The sequence below is a fragment of the Exophiala xenobiotica genome, assembly GCF_000835505.1.
Source record: "Exophiala xenobiotica strain CBS 118157 unplaced genomic scaffold supercont1.1, whole genome shotgun sequence".
Classification (NCBI taxonomy): domain Eukaryota; kingdom Fungi; phylum Ascomycota; class Eurotiomycetes; order Chaetothyriales; family Herpotrichiellaceae; genus Exophiala; species Exophiala xenobiotica.
In genome coordinates this window covers 2,636,669-2,660,750 of record NW_013562494.1, presented here as the reverse complement: position 1 = coordinate 2,660,750, position 24,082 = coordinate 2,636,669, and the positions used below count along the sequence as shown (strand labels likewise).

Below are 24,082 nucleotides of genomic sequence, written 5' to 3'. Positions count from 1 at the left end.
TTGACGCCGTTTCCGTCAACTTTCCTCTCCTCATGCTCGGATTTCATATCAGCACACTGGCCCTCTTGATGTTGAAACGGAGCGGCAGACTGAGAGCACATGGTGTTGGCGGATGGTGAACACTGATAGATTATGGGAAGACGGTAGGGAAGGGCATGCCGCTCGACAGCTTTATCCCCACCCTAACAGAACAGACATAGTACCAAGAAGTAGGAAATCATTCACGACTCGCCCTATTCGGAACGAGAGTGCTTGAACCTAATCACGCCTCAACGCTTGACAATATCAAACATCTCAGCGTAAGCCAATCGAGGCGGAGCAGATGCATCGTCGAGCGCTGACGACAGGTATACACAGTGGCAAACGTTTGGTTCTCACCGCCCTGAGATCCGCGACATCTTAGCACTCATCTTACAAAACTTATAGTGGTCAAGGCATACCAGGCAAGGCTGATCGAACATACTTACGGCCTCTAGTGGGTTTTCACAAGTCCTAATGATAGAGATCGGCACATCCCTCCGCCATATCACTGATGAACGACTTACAGCAGCTAGTACTCCAAGAGGACAAGAAGGGAAACAGCATCAGAGCTTAAGGCTCAAGAAATAGTACAATACAAGGTTTGCCCTTGCTCTTCGGGGTAAGAGCCTTGGTCGCTGGCGGTCTTGTCGCACAAAGTGAGAGAACCACATGGCAATTTCATCCGGCACATTGAGCAGCCATAAGAGCTTGTAAGTCTCGTCTAACATCCTACATACTGTAATTTCTTACGAGTCTAACCGATGGCCCTGACCAACGCTTAGACGGCTTTCGCGACTATAGTCTATATTGGCGGCTCCAACCTTTGGCTTGGATCTGTCCTGATGTAGTCTTGAAGACTTATCAAGCGACCGCATTCAGAGAGCACTACATGGGAACTCAGGCGATTCATGCCTTCATTTGCCACTTCTGGCAGATATATCAGCCAACCGGCACTAGCTGCTCAGGCAAGCCCACCTCGGTAGGCTCTTGAGTTGTACCAATCGCCCAGAATGGCCGTTCTGATCACTGCAACCCCCACTTGCGCTACTCGCTTATGACCATGACAATCTATCGGTGTCGGCCTCGAAGTGAGATTGTGGGCCGCCCGGTATACGAGGTCTCGAAAGGTAGGAATCGTAAGTGGATTGCGTTAGTCCCATTACGGTAGGCGTGGCCAGCAGAAACGTAAATCCCGACAACAGTCTGTTCAAAACTCAATAAGGGGAGATAGGTTCACTTTATCCCTTCTGAATCATCGAGTTTACTAGTCAGCAAAAGGACTAGTATAAAGGATTTCATACCCTTTATACTACTTGGACGGTATTCTGCACAGTCAATGTTCCTGCGATTCAGGTGAGGCTCATCATGCCGTGAATTCCTCAGCGGTCGACTTATTCTCTTTACTCCCACGCTCCCAAAAGGTCTTGATGAACTCCTCACGCGCTGCTATCCACTCCGCCGAATAACCATCAACTTTCTTCGTGGATGGATCGCGACCCAAATTTACCCATTCCATAAGGCCTTTGGCGTACTGGACATCCTGCCCAACCAAAGTGTGGAACGGCTTTCCATGTCCTTTCTCTTTGATCCTTTCCTTGTACTGTGCCGTCATCTCGTCCCATGTCGGCATTTGAGCTTGGCCAGAAAATACCGCGGCAATGGCAATGGCCTGAAACTCGAAGAGAGAAAACGTGGCGGTATAGAAAGGCACGCCTGTGAACGCCAGGCTCGGATCCGGAATGTAGAAGATATCCTTGTGAAGATTATGCAGCATGGTACCGTCAGTAACCAGGACCTTGCCATCTGCCTCTTCTCGCGGTACATCATCACGATGAAAGTCCCGCGGGAGGAAGGGTAGAGTGAAGTGATATCCAGTGGCGACAATCACACGATCGATGTCTTCAAGTACTCGGCCATCAACCAGTACGACTTTGCCGGGAATTGCGCCAGCGGCAACCGAGGGTTCATCATCCAGCTCACCAAAGGAGGCAATTCCGGGTACACGCGTACCATTAGGGGGCAACCAAGACTCCGGGGTGTCCATGAATCCACCCCTGGTCGACTGGTAGACTCTCTTAGCCACGGGTCCAACCTCTCTGGCGATATCTATCGAAGAGGCGCTTCCGCCAATCAGGAAAATAGTCTAAGGAGTCATTAATTCAGGCAAGAATTTCAGTTTGAGTCCAATCACCTGGTCTTCAAATCCGTTAGGATTTCGATAACTCTTAGAATGCTGTATTCTAGAGGGCCACGCCTCTTTCCATTCTGCCAAACCAGGGATATCTGGAACCCTTGGGGCATGATAATCTGTTGATTTCTCAATATTGATGGTCAGTGGGAACACGCTTCTGAAAAGAAACTCTGGAATGTAGAAACGAGAGTCTGGGTATGCTCCTGCACTGGCACAAAACTCGTAAATGGCTTGAAAATGGAACCGATTGAAGTCTTGGGACACGATGGACAGTAATTTGAGGAGACACTCACGTCCAGAGGCAACGACAACAAGCTCAAATTCCTGGAGACAGTGTCAGCTTGCCGAGAATGCCGCTGCTGCGGACGAAACCTACCCAAACTTTTTCTGTCGCCTTGCCCGTGGTCTTATTCCAGGTGGATGTTTCAAGTCGCCAGATATTGCCCTCTTTTGACAAATTCTTCACTCGAGTATTGTACAGCGTCCTCTCGTGAATCCCAGTCTTGATTGATGTATCTTGGATATATTCAGCTATGACATTATGTTTGACAAAAGCTGGAGTGCCGGCGGGCCAGCTGTTGACGCTCAACTCGAGAAACTGGGTCGCGACGTTATTTGTCAAAGTCTCATAGGCAGGTCTGTATATCGGATAAGTGCCAAGATCATGCACCGACAGTCCCATTTACCCAGGAGGTGCATGCAGAAGATATGGATCCTCATTTTCTATGCTGTTGTAGAAGACAGAGTCCGCAAGTGATGGTTTTGTTGACGGAAAAGTAGGTTCATGAGGAGTTCGCGGATCCAAGACCCTGGCATGAGAGGTTAAAAAGTCTCATGGATGAGATTCGTGGGATATACTGACCATACCCCTCCGGCCACAGGAGCTCTTTCAAAAACTGTGACATTGAGTCCTTCGGCTTGGAGATGAACAGCAGTTGTTACTCCAGAAACCCCGGCGCCAATTACGGCTACACGTCGAACGCGCTCGATCATGGTTATGGCCGGGAATGGTATGACTTCGTAACACCAAGTGACAGGAACAATAACATAGTGGCCCCCATAACAAAGCAATGGCTAGGGTGAGCTGAGATATTAAACCCAAGGCCTCCAGGTATCTAGAGATGGACAGTCGCCAGTTGGGTCACGCACACCACCCTTCAGAAAGATAGCACTTCAACCAAATGCCCCGTGGCAAGCGACCTCACCGGACGACCCTCCGAGTGTAGCCAGTAAAATATCGTCGATATGGAGGAATCATCTGCCAATCATATGGGTTGGGCCTCACGCCTTGTCTGGCATCGATGATGCCATTTGGATTGCGCAATTCCTCATCACGGGGATGTTCGGCCGAGAAGCTGCCAATTGATCGAAGCACTGCATTGTTTGAACTGAGAGGAAGTCGAAGATTACATTTCAAGAAGCCTTTTGATGCAGCAATGGAGTCGCCAAGTCGGACTCGTCGAAAACGGCCAAGAAGTGCGCTCTTACGGTCAACTGCATTGGTAGAGCTACTGCCTCGAAGAACAAGCGGACCACTATCAGTGGTTTCAATGGGCGTGGCTGAGGGCGTGCAGAAGGGTGCCACTGTAAGTGATGAACTCATAATGGATTCTGCTATAAAGCATAGGGAGAAGGCAATGACTTACTTGGTCCAGGCTTGCGAGACCTGCCGCTTGAAAAAGATCAAATGCACGCAAGGTAGACCAAGGTGTGCTTATTGTAGCCGTCATGGCTTCAAGTGTGACTATCCGCGACAACATTTGCCCAAGTCCGCCTTCTATTAACCTTTTGATTGTATGAATCACTGATCAGGGACAGTCATGAGCAGGATCGGGAGTTCCTCCTACAGCGCCTCGCTCGAACCGAGAGAAGGCTAGACCAGTTGGCCATCTTCTGCAGCACACCAGATGACCAAGGTATTTGCCATACTGACCAAGGCAGCAGCCTCAGTGAGACGAATACGAGGTATCCTTCACCTTCCACCTCAATTTCTCATTCACGGGTATGGAATGAGCGCTCAGAAGCAGCCTCGTCCCCAAATGACCCTTGGCCTTGCCCGTCGAACAGGATCGGCCAAAACTTTGACTCGGGCCTGGCGAAGGATAACAAACAATTACAGTACCTGGGAAGGGTGCCTATGTCTTGCGAAGAGCACCGCCATCCATTTCCCGATGTCGTCGCCTCGTACAGGCCAAGTAATGTGCGTGATATACCAGTCGCCAAGCAGAGATTCTTCCCTGACGTCGGCATCTTGTACCCGATCATATGTGAGAATACTCTGCACGTTGCTGCAAACGCGGTCGAGGCGGAGGGATTTCAAGAGAACATGTGCTCATGTCTTTTACTGCTTGTGATCGCGACGGTAAAAGCATTCATGTACGTGGACTCTATGGAAAGCGGACTTGGAGACTTCCAACGCGCGATACAGCTGCGCAGCCGGCTCAGTGTTCAGCTGAGCCTTCAATATGTACACGTGCTGGTGTTCTCTGCCATCTTTCTACTGCAAAAGAATCGCCTGCTGGACTTTGCCACCGCACTGCATGGTGCCTGCACTATGCTTCAGACTGTTATTAAACGGTGAATTAATTACCTTGACCCGCCTCTTCTGTGTTTGACCGTTGAGCTGATGCCGAGCTAGGGACCGACTTACAGGCATCAAGCGGCCAAGGAACGAGACGAATAATCTAAGGCTGCTGTTCTGGATCTGTCACAATCTTGAACGGTGAAGGCTCGGTGCATCCTGAACGGCCAATGCCTGCCGCTGACTGTTTACAGGGACATGATATACGAAATCGACAATACGCTTCCACGGAGTGACTTGGCTCGGTTTGAGGAGTTCTTTCCCCTTCCTCTGCCATGTGATGAGGCCGACAACAAAGACAGGCCGGCACGCATAAACACGCATTTCGTGTTCTTCTTGGCTGAGATGTCTTTACGTGCCATCCTGGAAAGCATCCTGACAAGCCCAGAACTAGAAAGCTGTACGCGAGAAAGTCCTCGCCCAGACCATGTCCCGTGCCGCCCGAATTTCTCTCCTGTGAGACGGGAACTACGATCACAACTCGATACTTGGATACTCCGCCTTCCAGGGAGCCTGGGCTGGTCAGTTGAGCCAGCCGGTGGCGTACTGTCAGCGCAGGGTACACGCCTGAAACTTCTATATTGGTATGCCCGATTCGCACTCCACCGTACAATGATGCAGTATACACTCGACGATGAAACATTTCAATTGCATTTTCTGCTCTGGGAGCCCTTTCGGGAAGGCCTGCTTCCTGTAATCAACCTGATCAAAGTATTCGTTACGGAGCGACCTAGTATTGACGTTTTCATGGCCAACAGGTATGTAAAACACAGCGAAGATGCTGTCTTCAACAGCCTATAGAGACTAATCATGAATACATAGAATCATCTCTGCTTTAGAAGTGTTAAAGAGGACGGGAACGAAAGCTCCATTCTCGACTTTCAACGGAGAGAGTGTGGATGATGTCCTGCAAAAGGGTACGGATTTGTTGTTGACACAATTCACGACTTCGTCGGAGTGGGTGCTTTGTAAATTGTACAACATATAAAGAAGTTATCAGACTGCAACTTCAGATTTCACAAAGTACAAATGATGATTGTCCGCCATACCAGCGATCTGCGAAGTCCAATCAAGAGCCGCACATACTTCTGCCCGAGACGCCTTGCGGTTGCAGGAGTTAGGCGAGTTCATCCGCTCTGAAACCCAGCATTCTAGACAACAGGTGATGCGGTCGTTTCTGAATGGCTCTGCTCTTTGGCATCAAGCATGCTCGCCCTTGAAGGAAAAATCTCAGGAAGATGTAGAGGTTCACGGTGATACGATTGTGTGTTACTATGAAAGTCTGTCTCGAAGATTCAACCGTTGGTGAGCGATGATGCATATTCCGTGATCGCCTAAACATTTGGAGCGAATCGGTAATTCAAAACAGCTATTGAAAAGAGTGGCAATCCAGATGTTCTCACTGGAAACTGGACCATGTCTTGCACCGAATCCTAGTCCGGTCAAGATTGTCGTTGAGTGTTGAAAGTTGAGACTGACGAATGCGCCTTACATGGAAACCACCACACCTTCAGCCGCGTCTGAATTGTTCGTCGAGCCATTGTCAAGTCGATCTTCTAGTTCTTTCTTTCTGTCAAAGACGTCAGCGACCACTGTTGTCAGGAGTTCGGAAGACTTTACTGTCTGGCTTCCCTGTTTGCCAAATACCGGATGAGGAAGATGACTCCTATGAGGGCAAAGGTGAATGCAAGCGCGGTAGGGAAACCTTTCTTGTATTCCGGCGCGTCGGTAACCTTCCAAACAAGGAGTGGGAGCCATGCCGACTGCACGTATTGAATGGTGTTGACCACGGCAATGACGAGAGCACGCTCCTCGGCGTCGTTGGCACAAACTTCATTCACCCAGCTGGACAGCCGTCAGTACATAGAGCTGGTGCTGATATAGGACTGCGCCAAATGCACTTACATTAGATTCAGAGGCACCAGCGCAATGCCCTGTTGCATCACTATGTAGCAAAACCAGAGCCAGCCCGTGGGAATGTTCCACACTAGGAGCGAAATCCAGATGACCTGCTGGAAGAGCTGTGATTGTTAGTGACAGGATGAAATTGATCATGATCAACACGACATACCGCTGCGAATACCATGACTGGCCATCTTTTCCCACGCAGTGGGCCATCAGAGATCCACGAGTACAACAGTTCGGCGACCACCATCACCGCGGCTGTAGTTGTGGGATAGGTGTTGATCTGGCTGACTGTATATTTGGGGTGTTTGGATGCCTTCAGGTAGAGCGAAAACATCGGCTGGCCGATTCCCCCTGCACCGCCTCCGAAACTATGATGGATGTTCAGTGTCCCACTTTCCATACCTTGACAATGTACTTACACGGTCATGAGAGGGAACACCCAGATGTGCCATCTCGAGAAGATTTTGAGGACTTTGTCTTTTGAGAAGCCTTCTCTGCTCGCCCGGCCAATTCTTTGGATTCGCTCCGAGGCAATCTCTTTATCCTGTCGAGTAATTAGCCCAAAAACGTGCTGGACCACCGCCGGATTGTGACAGCTCACCCGAGCATTCAGATACCAGACGCGGGTATTATGGGGTTGGTCAGGCAGGAAAAAGAAGGTTAGCACTGCAATGGGCAGAGAAATGACTCCGTCAATGATAAACAGCCTAACAAGCGTGGTTAGCCGAGAGGTCTTATACTTCAGCTGTGATGACAATCGGGCAGAAAGCTCACCATTGCCAGCCTGCATAACCATGTTTCCCCCCCAGCCCAATCACAGCCGCCATGAAGTAACCCGAAAACATTGTGGCGATAGAACCCGAAACGTGGAAGATGATGGAGCGCTTTGCCAGCTCGTCCTTGCCATACCAAGAACCAAGCAAGTAGAGAATACCAGGGAAGCTAGTAGTTTGTAAGCAATGGCATCGTGGCTCAGCAGGGTCACAGCAAAAAGCGGCGCTCAAGCGAAGACGATAAACCCATTCGAGAATGACTTACAACCCAGCTTCGGCCACTCCGACCAAGAAGCGCAAAGCATATAGTTGGTAGACAGTGGTAACTCGACAAGTGCAGATTGTCAAGATTGACCATATAAGCTCCAGGACAGGAATCCAGATCGATGGTCGAATCTTGGTAAGGATGAGATTGCTGGGGATTTCGCCAATGATGTAGCCAATGGTCCACAGGGTGACTGCGTAGTTGTATTGAATGCCCATCATATTCAAGTCTTCTTTCCTGTTTGAGAGTCAGTCGTTGGTCTTCAATTCGGAGCTCACTGTCCCCCAATAAACTCACATTCCAGAAACATAGGCATTGTTGATATTTGCCTGATCGAGGAATCTGGAGAAATATCCTGAAACACTGAGTTAGCAACCTGGATGGGTGGCATTCTCATCAAAGATCTTATGTCGCCGGCCATCACTTACCCAGGCAAGTGAAGGTAAGCATTCCGGCGTCGAGTTTGAACAGGAACCTCCGCTCCTCCGCTGGTTTGTCAAACGTGTCCCATACGTAGCCTTTCCATGATTTCTGCCCCAGGACCGGACCAGGCGAATGACTGGTACGATCCTGGGAAATGGTGACAGTTTCAGCCTCCTTCGACATCTGGAATGACTATAAAAAGGAAAGGCTAGCTACTACCAAGAACTCACTGACCCAGAGGGATGACGTTAGAGCCAGATTCAGTGCGCTGGGAGGTTTAGAACAGCACAGCACATTGTATATATACAATCACGCCGAGAACAAAGCAGTGCCTTATTGCAGAATGGTGAAATATTGCGCCACGGCAGGCTCTGAGAACGCAACATGATGGGGTTCGGCAGAGTGGACTCGGGCGCGAAATAGAGAACAGAGAATGCAGGCCTTGAAAGTCTAGATCGCTATAGTCTACGCCACTTTCATGGAATACTCGCTTCGCAAGTTGACAATGCAACCATGAAAGTGTCGAGGTGTTGTCGATTCTCCTCCAGAACTGCAGGATCCTCTTCTGGCCAATCGGTACGTAGTATCAAGAGCTTTATCGTCGGCTTCTTGTAGTACGTAGCCTGTCCTGCAGAGAAGCTTATCTGAGCATCGCGTGCCGGTGGCCCATCCCAGGTTGCACGAAGGTGTGAAGTGATAGACAGGAAGACACGTTGGCCTGCTAGGTCCAATCATTTTTCGGACCAGTCCGTTTGCAACCAATCACTGTGCTAGAGAATCACACTACCTCCTTGATGGCGTGCTTTTGGGCCATCGCGGGCAAGGGGCTCGGCCTCGTAACGCAACCTTTCCGGTGCACCACATGCTATATGCGTCTGGGCAGCTCAACCTATAAGTTAGAAGCCGTTGAACGATGGAAGGACCGAAGCACCCTCTGAAGGCCAAATTCACGTGCAATATCAGTCATGGGTTCATACCAACCAGCGACCACTGTCGCCATTATTGGAGGAGGCCCAGCCGGCCTGGCCGCAGCAATTTCTCTATCGAAGCTGCCGTTTCTCTCCACCACTCTCTACGAGCGAAATCCCGAGCCACGAGAGGTCGGAGCGGGCATCAGTCTCAGTTATAATGCTTGGAAAGTTCTGGATTTACTAGGAGCCGCCGACGGGGTCAAGGGATCTTCTAAAGCCGATACGCGCTCGAGGTAGGGACGCCTACAATGGTGTGACATTATGCTCACACAATCTACCGTTTAGGAATGGCTATACCGGTGAAGTCCTTTTACTGCAACCCCATCCAGAGAACGGTGATCTAGACCCACGTGGGTCGATCAGAGCTCGAAGAACTCGACTTCAATCTGGCCTTCTGGAAAAGGTTCCTGACGGTGTGATCAAGTACGGGAAGAAGCTGATATCCGCACAAGACGCGGGGCCAGAAGGCGTGCGCTTGTCGTTCGAAGACGGGACAGAGGCTCTTGCAGACCTGGTGATTGGAGCCGATGGTATTCGTTCGGTGTGTTCAAACTGCCAACCGGATAACAACACCTATTGACGGCGAACGCTACAGGTGATCCGGAAGATGCTCTATCCAGACCACGCGATCCATTTCACAGGTACGAGAATGTGTCCTCACGAAAGAAACCAACTGACGGCATCTCGACAATAGGAAACACGGTATGGCGCACCCTTGTTCCGAGATCATCTCTCACACACATACCGGACGTCACCAGTGGGACATCATGGTGGTATGTCAAGGGTGGACATGCATATTTCTCAGGAGTAGACGATTCATCCGAAATACCTCTAGAAGACCAGCTGTTCGAGCTTTCAGTGAGATCCTACCATGAACCTGATATCCCAGGGCGAACAGTATCGTGGGGGATTCCAGCAACAAATGAAAGAGTGCAGGCTCGCTTTGTGGTACGAATGAGACGTCGATACCGTGGACAGCAGCGCCGTTAACAATCCATTTTGCAGCAATATGACCAACGCGTTCGAGATGCCATCGCGGCCGTCCCCCAAGGAGCGTGGAAAGAATTCGCCAGTTATGCTGGTCCCGGCCCAGAAAGAATTACTGGATGGGACAAGGTTGTTTTGATAGGGGACGCTAGCCATCCACTCCACGGTATGTCCTCGGTGTGTTCGGCATGGGTCAAAATACTGATAGCCCCTTCTCTAGGTGCATTTGGATCGGGAGCGACATTCGGCATGGAAGATGGATGGGTTCTGGCACAGGCTCTTGAACTGGAACATTCACGTGGTTCCGAAAGGCTGGTCCGAGATACACTTCAGATTTTCGAAGAAATCCGCCTTCCTTACTATCAGAGAATGTGGGTCCATCCACATAGGTCTCACTTGCCAAAACTCATCATCGCAAAGCTAACCACTTGATGCAACGCACAGGTACAGGTATCTCGACAGTCAAAGAACCAGTGTCAAGAATGCCGACGAAGAAGAGAAAACCATCAACGAAATTCTTGAGGCCAGATTCAAGGCCTTTGGTATCGGGCAGGAAAGCAAATTGAACTGGATCTACAAGCACGACATCGGGAAAGTTTGGTCAGACTACTTGAAAGGCATCAAAGAAGTTCACAGTTGAAGACATTTTAAGGTATTGGAGGGAGGCGACTTCAGTGTCGGACCGCGCCACTGTTTCATCCATGTGCAAGCACAGGCGTAGTCATCAGTGGTGAAATCGGCCGGCGAATCGAAAACTTACTATGAAAGTGAGCATCGAGGCGGTGTGGAGACTGGCCAGTGGCAGTCTCTTCGAAGAAGCAATCCAATGATAAATCACAACCGCGAACCCTTCTATTATCCTACATCTGTCCATTAATCCCGTTGGCTGTCGTCGAGTGATTGATGGTTCCGGGCAGCGCCGCAATCACGCTGAATTGTCCACCACAGTCTGCCCAAACCACTTTTTTCTCCTTGATTGCTTTCGAGTCCAGCATGGTAGCTTCGTCGACTTGGTTCTCCGAGCTGACGCCTGTTTGACAGTATTCATTGAAGCCCCAAGAATACGCCTTTCCCTCACGACTTAGGGCAAGAGAATGATCAGTCCCTGCAGCAGCCAAGACAGCGTCGATGCCCCGCACGGGAGTTGGCACAGTCAAAATCCTTGGGCGGCCTCGAAAGTCCAGGACCAAGTGCTGAGGTGGTAGTCGATCAAGTTTGAGTCCCGTTTGGCCAGCGTCGACTCGTCCCCAAGCCAGGCACTCGCCACCATCTGTGATTGCCAGGGAGTGATGATTACCACCTGTGACAGAAATGATTTTGCCAATCTGTTGCAGTGATTTCACTATTTGGGGTAGATGGGCATCTGAATCTGTTTCGTCTTGTCGAAGAGGTTGGCCAGTTTGCCCGAAATTGTTGAGCCCCCAGGAATAGACATCTCCATTTTGGTGTACTGCGAAGGAATGAAACTGTCCAGCGCCTATATCGACGATCCCTTTGGGCAGCCGGACCTTCTCAGGCGTCAAGCTGCGTTTTTGATCCATGTGTCTTTCAATGAGTCTACGCCCGAGCTGGTTTTGTTGTCCTGAGCCCCAAGCATAGACTTGTCCTTGCACGTCCAATGCCAGGACATGGTTTTCGCCACAGCACAGCTTCGTGATCTTCTGTAGGCCTCGAACGAGTGCGGGCTTGCTTTTTCTGAACCTCCACGCTTGGAGAATACCCATAAACTCCCTGATTTCCCCAAAGTAATGTAAGCATTAGAATAACAGTAAAGTTACAATCAACTCGCTCTGAAAGTTCCCCAGCCATAGACTAAGCCTTCGTCAGTAACGGTGAAGGTGGCACTATCTGCGCATGCCACCTGAGTGAAAGTAGGTATGTAGTGTATATGCACGTTGATTCCTAATGCAAGAGCTGCAGTGTAAAAGTGCAGGTATCTCTCTCTGCAGGACCGAATTGGGTACTGTCAGGGCATATTAGCCAAAATGGGATGCGAGGCTTGCATCTTCCATCAAACCGTAACGGAAGAGCTGCAGTGTTAGACTTGACTCTCTGAAAGTGCCAGTCTCCCCGATGTTGAAGAAGGAATAATGTCAGTAATCGACCTCTTGGATATATCAGGACTCCCCTTGTTATGCCAAAACCAGCGTTTTGAGTGGTATTTTTGACTGTTTGTATCCTGTTTAGTCGACGTATATCCTGAGACGATAACTAGCAACGACAGAGATCGGACGAACTTGTGTCACAGAATCGGAGGAACACCTATACTTCTACCTTATAGCCGTAGAGGGTAGGTGGACCGTCAGAACACGGCCCGCCAAACAACCCAAACACGCCGAGGCTATTAGGGTCTTGGCATATACTCTACGGAGTACGTAGGTACATATCAGAAGCGTAGGTGATACGTACATGTTACGGAACGATCTTGTGGCCGCAGAATAAGACCAAAGTAGAGGAAGGTAAGCCGGGTGCAGCACGAGTGCTAGACAGACATCGGGAGCTAGTAAAAGGGTATATAGTCTGACGCCTCCTCGGAGGTCTCTAATCTAGCAAGTGCCATGTCGGCTGGTCACGTGCTATGTACGCTGCAAGGCTACACGAGGCTGAACCAATCTCGCCTTCTTTCCATTTGCTTAGCCGAGTTCGGAGTAGCCGAGGGTATATGCTGTAGTTAGGTGTGCCATAGAATCACAGATCTCCATCCGCCCACTCAGGTACAAGTATGTATTTCTATCTCGCTTGACTTGACGAATAACGGCCATCGACATAAGTTTCAGACCGACCATACCGTGGGGACCAGCAAACCGTATCTTGAATTCTCCAACATGTCGACTCCCACTGATCAAGACCAAACATCAACAACAAACCTAACATCATCTACATCTGGTGATCTCCCACACTCGAATGAACACATCTGTCTCATTGGCCTGGGCGCCATTGGAATCTCCTTTCTTGCCTTACATCTGACATACACCTCGGCGCACGTCTCTGTATATGACCCTCGCCCGGATCTTGAAGAACACATCCAGTCCGTCCTGCCGTTGTACTTACCGGCGCCCTCAGCGTCATCATCTGTCTCCATCGCAGGCCTGATATCGAGCAAACGTCTCGTCATCCACTCGTCCCTCCAGTCAGCGGTACAAGCGGCCACAATCATCCAAGAACAAGGCCCCGAAAACCTGTCCTTCAAGCAATCCACATGGTCTCAAATCATCAGCCACGCCTCACCAACCGCACACCTATGGTCCTCAACCTCCGGCATCCCAGCGAGCCAGCAACTCGCCCACCTCCCTACAGACCACCCGGCCCGGGGGAGACTGCTCATCGTCCACCCGTTCAACCCTCCACACATCATGCCGTTGCTCGAACTCGTCCCCTCGCCATCCACGTCACTCTCTGAACTGACATTTGCGCAATCCTATTTCTCCGCTCTCAGCTCCGGCCACAGACCGATTCCCATCCACAAAGAAAGTGCCGGCTTCGTGGCAAACCGCCTATCATTCATTCTCTTCCGCGAGGCCTGCCACCTGGTCAATCAAGGAGTCGCGTCCGTCGAAGAGATCGACGAGATTGTCCGCGCGAGTCTAGGACCAAGATGGGCCGTTGGGGGACCGTTCAAAATGTACGGTTTCGGCGGCGGCAAACGCGGGATGGAAGGTTTTCTCGACAACATTGGCGAGGCGATCGATGGAGTGTGGAAGGATGCTGGCACGATCACAATGGATCTAGGTCGGGATGATCCGGAAGGATGGCAGAGGAAAGTGATAGACCAGACGGACCGGGCGTATGGGGTGTTGGGCCCGGAGGAAATTAAACAAAGGGACAAAGGGTTAAGGGCGGTGGTTCAAGTGCAACAGGACTTGACTGGGAAGGATGGAGAGCATCGAGAGCTGTGAATGAAGATTTCCAGGAAGACGAAAAAGGCGATATAGGCAAGATGGGCGTTGCGAAGCTCAAGTCTAGGCCGACTAGCTTGATGACTGAAGAGGGCATGCTACAAGGCTAGTTTGATTTGGTATGAACCGAATCTATCAGGGGAAGGACGCCGCCCACTATGGTCTTCAAATCCCTCTCTATGCAGGAAATCCAGGTGATTTGCTGGCCCTCCACGTACAACGTTGCTTTGGCATCCATCGCCGCCAACGAACAGTATCCGTCGTTCAATGGAATATAAAGATTGTCCCGGCTCGATCAACACTGACCACACACCCGTATGGTTTTCTCAGCACAATGACATCTGTAATCCCTTCCATGTGCGTACGGAGAATTTGCTGCTGCGCACCGCTGATAACCGTGCTGCGCGGTGGTTTGGACGACGACGCCGAAGAAGTCTTTGACGGCGAACTTGCAGACGTTGACGCCGGACTGCTTGTTCTCGCATTGCCTTCTTGATCCCTGATAGAGCGCGACGGCTTCTTCGGTGTCCCCCGACTACTTGCGCCTCCGCTGGATGCTTCATCGCTGAGTTTCTCCTGGATCAGGGCGATCTGAGCTCCAGCACTCAATGCCAGAGGATAAGTCAGCTCGTATTTGATCTTCATGGCCGTCGCATCATCGTTATGGAGCTCTGGTCCGGAAATGATGAAGCTGTTCTCAGGCCGCTGGATGTCCCAATAGCGCAGATCACGATCATCGCCGCCTGTGAACAGTAGAGCGTGTTTGTACGGGTTGTCTGGCTGGGATGGATTGAGCAGGTAGTCATGCAGGATGTACACTGCCGGCATTGAGGGCGTGGACGAGAGGAGGCGGGACGATGTCGCTTCGTTGTCACTTGAGGATCTGGACTTGACAGGCGAGCCATTGGCGAGATTAGGTCGCAGCAGTGGCCCAGCGGGGGGGTTGTCCTCAGGAGGCTGATGAGCGAAGCGCGAAAGAACCTTCTCGCTGTTCTCTTCATCAGGAGACCATGTCTCATAGGGACGCATACTCGCTCCAGGTGAGGAGGTGCTGGGTCTCCAAACCTCTCGACAGACCAGCTTCTCGATGTCCCAGACACTGATTTCGCCACCCGTGCTAGCCATGACCCAACGTCCGTGTCCTTTTGTTGGATGAATGAGCAGTCGATCAATCCTGGAGTCTGTTTGAGTGCCGAAACTTCTTAGCCTCAATTTGAATCTGAGGTCCCAAAGATCCAAAATCCCGTGGCTTGTCCCTAACAGTAGCCAATGGTGTTTCTTGTCGACGCAGAATGTGGTTGGCGTACCATGGTGGGCAGGATTTTCCATGCTGTGGATGATCTCCATATTCTTCAGGTCGATGGCCAAGACCCTACACTCACTGGTGGCAGCGAGGAGGATAGACTGCAAGGACTGTGTCCGATAGTGATAAAGCCAGACGGCGTGCTCTGGCTTAGAGAGCGCAGCAGCTTCCCGAGTGCTGCTGAGGTTCTCGAAGACTTTCTGGCCAGGTATCTGGTAATCTCTGACAAGAATAGGCTTGCCATATCTAGAGCTCTCGCCGCCATCCACACTCTTGTAATCCACGCGAACAGCGTGAATGCTGCCATCATCAGCACCACTGAGGAATGTGTGGGTGCTATCGACAAAGCAAAGGCTTTTGACCTTTGCGCCTTCTGCATGCCGATGGGTGTATCTTGACCGTGGGGTCACATTCTTCTCTAGTCTAATGGTGTCCCACACCTTGCAGGTGCCATCGTCCGAAGCGGTCACGAAGAAAGCATGATCCGGAGCGGCACAGACACGATTGACAGCTGCAGTGTGCTCCGAGAATTGGGTGACAAGCTGGCCTCCCGGACGCCAGGGCTCAGCACGGAAAGTAAGCTCCTGTTGAGCTACTCGGCCTGTGTTCTGCTGGAAAACATCCGTAGCTCTTCTGATGGGTGTCTTGCTGTCCGCAAAAGGTCGATTGGGGCCGAAGTCCATCTGATCAACAGGGAAATTTTCAACGAAATGATGATCAAGCAGTCGCAAAATATTAGGATCATTTCCCGCATAGGAATGATTTGGCTCGTAGAGTGGCGTGCGCGACCCACCACTTCGAGGAGATACAGACCTTGAATTGGCTACGGCATTGGCAGCAACACTTAATGCAGACGGCCCAGCCGTGCTCTTGCGGTGCAATGGCCCGTCGACTCTTCCAAAAGCAGTCTCTGAGGTCGTCGAAATTTCGGCATCCGCTTTGGCAGAATCTGTTCGGTTCATCAAGTTGAGGCCGCTATTCCGATGTTTCAGCTCAAGTGGCTTGTTACGCCGCAATGACAACCTATCTATAGGCGATCCGGTACCATTTGAGCCGCTGGGCTTTGAAGAGCCGCTTGCCCTCTCAATACTGATGGATGGCGCAATGTCAGTGCGGAGAGTTGCTGCTCGGTGGTGAATGTCAATCGGTCTGGTGGAGGGCGTCTGCGTCCCGCTACTGACATCGGAGAGTGATCTTCGTTTCGCTGCTTGGTCATCAATGCTTGTGGATGCGTCCAACAGAGCATCTGTCAAGCTATGTCGCTCGTCCTTCCGACTCTTCTTCTGGACCAAACTTGATCGACTCTTAATTTCGCGAAGAGCTTCACGCTGATCAAAGAAGACATTCTGTGGTGTCACGTTGATCTGATTCAGCGCCAAAATGTTGTTCAGCATAATGTGTCTCTGGTTCACATCCTCAGCCGGCTTGTGTTTGGATATTTTTAGTATGTACTCGCGCAACGCGAGCAATTTGATTTCGTCATCTGGTGTCATGCCCAGGTTCTTCAAGGTTTCAAGGGAAGTTTGGTCATCCTTGTCCTTTTGCGAAGGTGGTATTCGTGTTAATAATCTCTTTGTCAATACTGAAGGGTTTTGTGGCGTTGCAGAGTCTGATAATGTCAATGCACCATCGCGGCTTGCGGCAGTCCAGAACAGGCTATTCCCCTTCCTTGCTGCCCAATTTACAGCCGCATCAAAAACGATCTTAGGAAGTGGTCGCTTCAGGTTGTCGAGGATGCGCTCCTCTGAAATTATATGGGTTCTGCTCTTCAAGAAAGGTTGAATCATTGGCAGGACGATGCAGTATTGATCAGCCGCAGAAATGTATCTTGCTGATAGCACAATAAATTGCACGGCGCTCTCGCGAACCCAAACACTCGGATGGACAATAAACCTTGCAGCAATGCTGACAAGCTCCCAGGTCGTGGACTTCTGCAAGAGACCCAAAGCTGCCATTCGAGCCAACGATCGGAAGACTTTCTCAATCACAAAGCTCTCCAAGTCGGTCAGAGAACCGACCATGATTGGAAGGATGAATTTCTCGAGGCTTGATGTGCCGACATATGAAGCAACACCAACAAGTGCTTCGAAGAAGGAGCATCTGAGGATCCAGTCCTTATCGTTCAAGTAGGTGTTGAGATAAGGTAGGATGACATCGCTAGCCCGGAGACTCCCAAAGAAGACGCATAACCGGGAGACTGAACCAAGCAAAGCTCTCCGAACGGATGGTTCTGGATCTGTGATGAGGGCGACGGTTGACTCTTCGAAGTGCGGTACTAGTTCTGCTCTTGCTATATCGTAAAGTCCATGATATGATGACTCCGGAGCCAGTTCGTCCTCGCGCAGAGCAGGCAATCTGCCATCAGCACGAATGGCATGTACCACGTCAAGGATGCGCAAAGAAGAGAGTGCTAATGACGCAAGACATGAAGCATAAGCAGAACGAACAAGTACGCTCGGCTGAGTTGTAGGTCCCAGAATAAATTGCCGCATCCTGGGAAAGATGTATTCGGGAAAGATGTAGGCGTTTATTGGGGAGACTACTTCGATCATCTCGAAGATTGAAGTCATCGCGTAGATCCCTGCTGCCACGACAACGTCCGAACTGTCCGAGAGTAAGCCGATGATGTAAGGTAAAATACGGTCGAGCTTCGCCTCGTCCGGAAGTCGTTCTGCGAAGGCAACTAGCAGGTCACACGCTTTGAGCTTCGCTGAGGCTTTGGCAGTGTTCCTCATGCTTGAAACCACTAGAGTGAGAAATAGTAAACTTCCGTCGTACAATGAGGGGTCGGCCTCTGATGACTTGACTCGATTGCTCGATCGAAGTGTCAAGGGTGATTTGGACGACTGCTTCGCAGGACTTGGGCCATATCCTAGAAAGAACGAGATCTTGTCGAAATCGTAGTAGACTCGGTTGATCTTCTCGTCACATTCAGCAAGGCTTCCAGCATCCAGTTCCACAGGCTTTGAGGCGGTTGAGGGTCTGGTAAGGTCTAACATGTACTGATGAAGAAAGCTGTAGAAGTAGTCTGGGAAGATCTTGGATCGGTAGAACGAGAGCAGCTGCTCAGCGCTGTATCGCTTCTCAGGATCGAGCTCTATCATGTTGAGGATCATGGCTTTCACTTCGGCGTCTTCGATCTTGTTGAGGTGGGTGTGTTCTGGACTGTATTCCCCTGCCCGATACTTGAAGATTTGGCTTAGGGAGAAGATAGGCCCTTCCAGGAACATTTCAGCAATAGCACAACCAACGCTAAAGATGTCCATGGCCCAGTTCAATTCGTCTTGCGTGTCGACAGAGGTGGAAGTGGTAAATCTTTCCGGAGCAATGTAACATGTCCGACGGCTGGATGTGTCGAAGTAGAAGGAAAAGTCGGCCGGGTTGTCTTCGGGGAGGTAGGTAGGTTTGAAAGAGGACGAGAAGTCGGTAAGGTAAAGCCAATTCCAGGACGTGACCAGCAGATTCTCTGTCTTGATGTCTCCATGGTAGACGTTTCTCGCATGACAATCGCGGACAGCGCACAGCAATTGAAAGGCTAGCCATTTCTTTTCGATGTCTTCAAGGAACGGACGTGTGCTGATCCGGTCGTAGACTGAGTTGAACATGTATTGTCGGACAAGAAACCCTCCGCTTCCAACTTCGACGATCCTCTGATAGCCCAAAGCATTGGGTATGTCTGCCAGTATGTTTCGTTCTTCGATGATTTGGCGCACATATTCTTGGACCTGAAAAGAAGAATAAGGTTTCATGACGGCCTTGACGAAGACAAAGCCTTGCTGACTCCGAGCTCTAACACTCTTCATAAACCGAGCTGAAGCCAGGGTCTTCTCATGGACAAGGTCTGCCAGTTCAGGAACATCGATACTGGCTGACGCTGCGGACAGCGTTGTCATCGAGTACCCTTGACCCATTTCGACAGCGAAAGCGGATTGTCCGGAGGCAATCCCGCAGCTTGCGAGGCAGAGTCCGACAGAGAGAAAGCGAAAGAGAAAGATTCAGGTCATATCTGATGGCGTAAGTTAGGAAACGGTACTATTCTAGACTCCATTGCCGTTTGTTCGTGTCCCCCGAGACCGGTTGGAGATGGTGGGCGCGCGCTGAACGTAACCGCGGAAGAGATGGCATTCGCGAGTAATCAAGCCATTGACTGGAAGATGGTGTGCCTGTGTTCACGTACGCATTCACCGTTGGACGATTATAGATTCGGATTATAAAGTGGTTTTATGGATCAGAGACGAGGACAATGACAGGCTACCAGAATGAGGCGCGTGGAGGGTGTCGTTTGGTGTCCAAATACTCCACCGCAGTGCACTAAAAGCAGAATCAGTCTGACAGCTAGGTTTTCTCTGTTGAGGCTCCCGCCCAGGCCGTCCCTAAAAGCAGGCCACCGTGGCAGGTGTGGCAGGACATTACCTAGCCGTTGGGTGACCATCCCGTGCCGTCCTTTTTCGTTTGGTAGTGCCCACGCCTTGATAACAGGAAAAAGTCCCATGTCAGACATGCTGCTTTTCGCTTGATAGTCGGTCTCCCTGAATTCATGGTTGATCCCCTGCACGAAACACGGTGCCACATCTGCAAGTCTCAACCCCTGCAAGCGATGTAGCGGGACTGAATGACTTGTCGTCATATCACACGAGCATTCTTGTATGCGAGAATGCCCAACATTCACACGTACACAGTGGAAAACATAGTCAGATCATTTGTCCTATCTATTGACCAACAATCCTCTGCGGGACCTTCTACAATTCTATTTAATCCACTCAACGACTTCCCAACTTGCAAGACAGGGTATTTTCATTTGATACGATGGTCGGACGCCGGACTGAGTGACGTTTGATTGAAGTATCCTTCCATAATCGAGGTCGTGGGAAAGTCGTGCTCAAAGATGCGGGTGGTTGTTTCCGCAGCAGCCAGTTCCAGCTGATACTCCAGTACAGCCAGCCTGGCTTCAACATGTCCGACAATGGTAGCAACTTATCGAGACGATCCTCCTCGCAGACCTCCCATGCCTCCGCAGACCAGAAAAAGTCCAAAACAATCCGGGGAGTGCCGAAGAGACATGGCTCCAAGACCTCCGCGAAGTCCGTCGAAGACGATGATCCTGCATTGACCTCCTTCCCTTCCTTTTCTCCAGAACCCGAACAGAAATCATCCAGCATTGTTCAAGAGGTGGTTCCGAAACCTTCTCGGACAATATCACAGACGGCTCGACATAGAAAGGCCACCCTTGCCGGCTTGACAAGCGCATCTCCGTCCTTCAACAAGCAGAACGCTCTCTTCGACGACTCTCCTCGGTCTTCCTTGGACATTCCGGGCGCGTTGCATTTGGCGAGTGACGAACATATTGAAAGACTCATAAGCAAGACTGGTGCTGTCAAGCTGATTCGTCAATATGCATCGGATCTGGCTCAGAGAGACGCCGAGATGTCGGCTTTGCGTATTCGGGCAGACAACAGAGAAAGAGAACTGAAGAGACTGCTGCGTGAAGCCACTGTCTCAACAGCTGAAGTTGAGAGGCGGCTCCTGCGACTAGAACAAGGCAACCCTTCTCCCGGTATTCACGAATCGTCTGGTTCGACCGATCGGACAGTGTCTGCAACCTCGCTAGACGGCATGATGAGCGAAGCGATGGAAGAGGGAATCCTGGTCAGCAGTCCAGTCGACGGGCCATACCCGCCTGAGCCACTTCCCGACGCCCGTATACTGAATGATGCTCCGCTGGGGGATGTCCAGGATAAACGCAGCAGAACTGGGTCAATGGCCTCTGCTCAAATCAAGGGGAGCAGAACTCCAAGCAGAGCTAACAGCATTTTGAGCGAAAGCAGTCAGGACTTGGATGCTACTTTACGGCCTCGCGTTAGCAGCTCGACGTCGGGCAAGGCATCAGGATTACAGAGTATCTTCCAGCCACCTGCTCAGACCTCAAGCTACTTTCTCGGTGGAAAGTCAATCAGGAAGCCGAAACTTGGTGACGAAATTAGTGTGCGGTCAAACCAATCTGGTCGCTCTTTTGCTTCCTGGACACAGATCTTCGGTGGAAAGGCGCCGACAGGGCGATCTCGGGCTTCGTCACTGGGACAAGAAGCTAACGGCAATGCTGCCACCGTGAGCGATGCAGAAGCTTCACTTTCCAATTTGACGAAGACACGGACACAAGTAGCCGGCAAGTCGTCTGTATCGTTGGCAGGCAGTGAAAATTCTAAGATGCGACCTCCAGCTAAACGCGTCCCGACAGCAACCAGACTCAATGCCAGTCCAGGCCATGTTCGCAAAGATTCAAATGCGAGCAGTCTTCCCCCCACAGTCGAGCTGGATTCCATGATTGAAAGTTCACAACTGCCGCCTACCATGACCAATCAGTATAACGACAAGCACGGCCTCTTGACGGATAGATTTGGCTTCATCTATGACCAATACCGTCGAAAGCGACAAACTCTCCAGGTCCGTCAGCACAAGCGAAACAAGATGAGTAATGCCGAGACACTAGCCAGCTTTCGAGCTGGTAGTCCTGGGTCGGAAGACATCTTTGTAGACAGACCTTCGACTCCTGCCTCGATTGACGACGACAACTCGAAGAAAGCTTGGTCGGATTACCTCAAAGTCCCAGCCGCGTTATCTTCTGGGAGACCAAAAGAGTTACTGTCGCATACCCCATCTGCCGGTGCTGTAGTCATGGTTAGTACTGCTGATGCCGCTGATGCCGCTGGTACCATAACACCACCGCATCGAAGCCGAGATGCGTCCATCTCGATCAATGCATCCGCACAAAAGGCACTCCCGAGTACAAGTGTCGTGACGGAGCCGCAGCATTCAGCAGTTACTGCTACTTCATCAGACTTCACAGCTGATCCAGAGACCGACTCCAATGCTGACTCGGGTCCTACCAAGTTGCTGCTTGACCAATTGACAGATCTGTACGATGCATTGCAGACAGAGAGGAGTGCTCGATGGAATGACTTTCTACGCCGAGTGCGGGCCGAGAGAGCGAGTAATACGGATCGTGCAACCAACAATGCACCCGAGGCAGACCTCCTCAATGGCGAACTCATTGGAATTGCGACTCTTGGTCGTTCGAAACAAACCAAAAGCAAATATTTGCACTTCAAGTCATTAGTGCTGGCTGGCATACCGGTGTCACTTCGACCCAAGATTTGGGCCGAATGTTCTGGAGCAAGTGCTCTTCGAAATCCAGGCTATTACGAGGACCTCGTCGCTCGTTCACAAGATGGTACAGATGTCGATCCAGACATTGCAAGCCAGATCAAGGCGGATGTTAGACGCACCTTGACCGACAACGTTTTCTTCCGTCACGGCCCAGGAGTCCAGAGACTTGAAGAGTTGCTGAGAGCGTATTCACTTCACAATCCTCGCATCGGATATTGCCAAGGTATGTAACCAGAACGAGAAAGCACCTTCTATGTTGATTCACTAACACGTATCTGAACAGGAATGAACCTCATCACAGCATCTCTCTTGCTCATCTGTGCCACGGCAGAAGACTGCTTCTGGCTCCTCGTCGCCATCATCGACGTCATACTTCCCAGCCAATACTTCAGTTCAACATTGCTCGTGGCCAGGGCAGACCAAATCGTCCTTCGCCAGTATGTTGCTGAAATATTACCAAAGTTGAGTGCTAAGCTTGAAGAACTCGACGTTGATCTCGAGGCACTCACGTTTCACTGGTTCCTGTCGTTGTACACTGGTGTCCTGACTGGCGGTGAAGCCCTCTACCGCGTCTGGGATGTGATGTAAGTCTTTTGCATTCCTAAGTCAGATTCAGTCAAATCTGATATGCGCAGTCTATGCCTGAACAGTTCCGACGCCGTCCCACATGCATTCGACCACCCACGAAATCTGACAGTCGACATGCCGAACCTTGGCTTGAGCCAACCACCAACACCGGTTACACCGTCCATGCCTGACGTCAACAACGACAGCGCTGAGCACGACGGGACTAGTTCTCCATTCCTCTTCCAGCTCGCGCTGGCGCTGCTGAAGCTTAACGAAAATGCCATTCTTGCACTTAACTCCGCTGCGCAAGTGTACTCCTACATCAATCACAATATGACGAACCATGCGATAAGTATCGATGCGTTGATTCAGGCTAGTGAGGCTCTCAGGGTCAAGGTCAAGAGAAATGAAGTGCTAGGAAGAAGGAAGGCGGCGATCAAAGAGCTCGGTGCCTGAGGCAAGGAGTCGGCTCAAGATTCATCTCTCGGCGACCGACCTTGGAACCAGCAGGATAGAACTGGTGCTGCGCGGACTCGCGAACGGATTTTGAAAGACCAACTGGCATGGTGTTTATGAGGATGGGATTTCTAACGTCTTCGCTTGGTCGAAGCGTATTCCATCTCATGTGGGAAAGGGATTTCTTTTGTGGTTGCGGCATTCCCCTTTTTCCCCTTGTTATGATGACCCCAAAAATAGTGCTTGTTTAGAATGATACCCCCTCCCTGCACGGAACATCAGATAGGAACAATGGAAGATGGCCATGGAAATTGAAAGTCAAGCTGTTCAAACGTTGATATGTCGTCGGACACCTGTGACTCGTTCCGCACATGGCGTTCGTTTCGCAACAGGGCGCGCCTCGAATCTATCTTGGTGATCTAGAGACGTCTTTTGTGATCTAGAAGAGAGGGGCGCAAAGTCGTGAAATCCACGGCTTCGAAAAGGCCGGGTCTGCCATCCCTCAGACGTATCAACGTGTGGCTTTGTGGTAAATTGTAAAAGGGGATTAATACGACGGGAGAAAAAAGAAAAGGA

At 50.7% G+C, this 24,082-nt stretch overlaps 8 protein-coding genes across 10 annotated transcripts; 4 read left to right on the top strand and 4 right to left on the bottom strand.

The window, feature by feature from the left end:
* Nucleotides 1–1,252: 1,252 nt before the first annotated feature.
* Nucleotides 1,253–3,333, bottom strand: PV05_01032. 3 transcript variants are annotated; one of them, XM_013465976.1, is made up of 6 exons: nucleotides 3,075–3,333; nucleotides 2,899–3,021; nucleotides 2,589–2,850; nucleotides 2,506–2,536; nucleotides 2,213–2,328; nucleotides 1,253–2,164 (listed from the first exon to the last, which is right to left on the bottom strand). In XM_013465976.1, the coding sequence occupies exons 1-6, from the start codon at nucleotides 3,203–3,205 to the stop codon at nucleotides 1,385–1,387; spliced, it is 1,443 nt and encodes a 480-aa protein (XP_013321430.1). In that variant the 5' UTR covers nucleotides 3,206–3,333; the 3' UTR covers nucleotides 1,253–1,384. The 3 variants fall into 3 exon arrangements, with proteins under 3 accessions (XP_013321430.1, XP_013321431.1, XP_013321432.1); XM_013465977.1 differs by having other exon boundaries at nucleotides 2,589–3,021; XM_013465978.1 differs by having other exon boundaries at nucleotides 2,213–2,536.
* A 260-nt stretch (nucleotides 3,334–3,593) lies between these two features.
* On the top strand, nucleotides 3,594–5,861 carry PV05_01031 (uncharacterized protein). Its single transcript, XM_013465975.1, has 6 exons — nucleotides 3,594–3,798; nucleotides 3,868–3,980; nucleotides 4,031–4,789; nucleotides 4,851–4,934; nucleotides 4,988–5,551; nucleotides 5,616–5,861. Exons 1-6 carry the CDS (start codon nucleotides 3,649–3,651, stop codon nucleotides 5,779–5,781), a joined length of 1,836 nt encoding a protein of 611 aa, XP_013321429.1. The 5' UTR covers nucleotides 3,594–3,648; the 3' UTR covers nucleotides 5,782–5,861.
* A 420-nt stretch (nucleotides 5,862–6,281) lies between these two features.
* On the bottom strand, nucleotides 6,282–8,345 carry PV05_01030 (uncharacterized protein; the record flags this gene model as incomplete). The annotated part of the gene is made up of 10 exons (XM_013465974.1): nucleotides 6,282–6,363; nucleotides 6,414–6,638; nucleotides 6,699–6,814; nucleotides 6,865–7,069; nucleotides 7,121–7,245; nucleotides 7,303–7,408; nucleotides 7,476–7,643; nucleotides 7,740–7,976; nucleotides 8,037–8,094; nucleotides 8,168–8,345. The coding sequence occupies 10 exons, from the start codon at nucleotides 8,343–8,345 to the stop codon at nucleotides 6,282–6,284; spliced, it is 1,500 nt and encodes a 499-aa protein (XP_013321428.1).
* A 782-nt stretch (nucleotides 8,346–9,127) lies between these two features.
* On the top strand, nucleotides 9,128–10,760 carry PV05_01029 (uncharacterized protein; the record flags this gene model as incomplete). The annotated part of the gene is made up of 7 exons (XM_013465973.1): nucleotides 9,128–9,366; nucleotides 9,419–9,663; nucleotides 9,729–9,774; nucleotides 9,828–9,906; nucleotides 10,139–10,286; nucleotides 10,341–10,491; nucleotides 10,571–10,760. 7 exons carry the CDS (start codon nucleotides 9,128–9,130, stop codon nucleotides 10,758–10,760), a joined length of 1,098 nt encoding a protein of 365 aa, XP_013321427.1.
* A 220-nt stretch (nucleotides 10,761–10,980) lies between these two features.
* PV05_01028 (uncharacterized protein) lies at nucleotides 10,981–12,680 on the bottom strand (the record flags this gene model as incomplete). Its single annotated transcript, XM_013465972.1, has 2 exons — nucleotides 10,981–11,851; nucleotides 12,646–12,680. 2 exons carry the CDS (start codon nucleotides 12,678–12,680, stop codon nucleotides 10,981–10,983), a joined length of 906 nt encoding a protein of 301 aa, XP_013321426.1.
* Nucleotides 12,681–12,837: 157 nt separating this feature from the next.
* Nucleotides 12,838–14,229, top strand: PV05_01027 (uncharacterized protein). Its single transcript, XM_013465971.1, has one exon. The coding sequence runs from the start codon at nucleotides 12,946–12,948 to the stop codon at nucleotides 14,014–14,016; it is 1,071 nt and encodes a 356-aa protein (XP_013321425.1). The 5' UTR covers nucleotides 12,838–12,945; the 3' UTR covers nucleotides 14,017–14,229.
* On the bottom strand, nucleotides 14,101–19,526 carry PV05_01026 (uncharacterized protein). The gene has a single exon (XM_013465970.1). It carries the CDS (start codon nucleotides 19,228–19,230, stop codon nucleotides 14,281–14,283), a length of 4,950 nt encoding a protein of 1,649 aa, XP_013321424.1. The 5' UTR covers nucleotides 19,231–19,526; the 3' UTR covers nucleotides 14,101–14,280.
* A 352-nt stretch (nucleotides 19,527–19,878) lies between these two features.
* PV05_01025 (uncharacterized protein) lies at nucleotides 19,879–23,843 on the top strand. The gene is made up of 3 exons (XM_013465969.1): nucleotides 19,879–22,706; nucleotides 22,767–23,067; nucleotides 23,119–23,843. The coding sequence occupies exons 1-3, from the start codon at nucleotides 20,273–20,275 to the stop codon at nucleotides 23,504–23,506; spliced, it is 3,123 nt and encodes a 1,040-aa protein (XP_013321423.1). The 5' UTR covers nucleotides 19,879–20,272; the 3' UTR covers nucleotides 23,507–23,843.
* The last annotated feature ends 239 nt before the right edge of the window (nucleotides 23,844–24,082 follow it).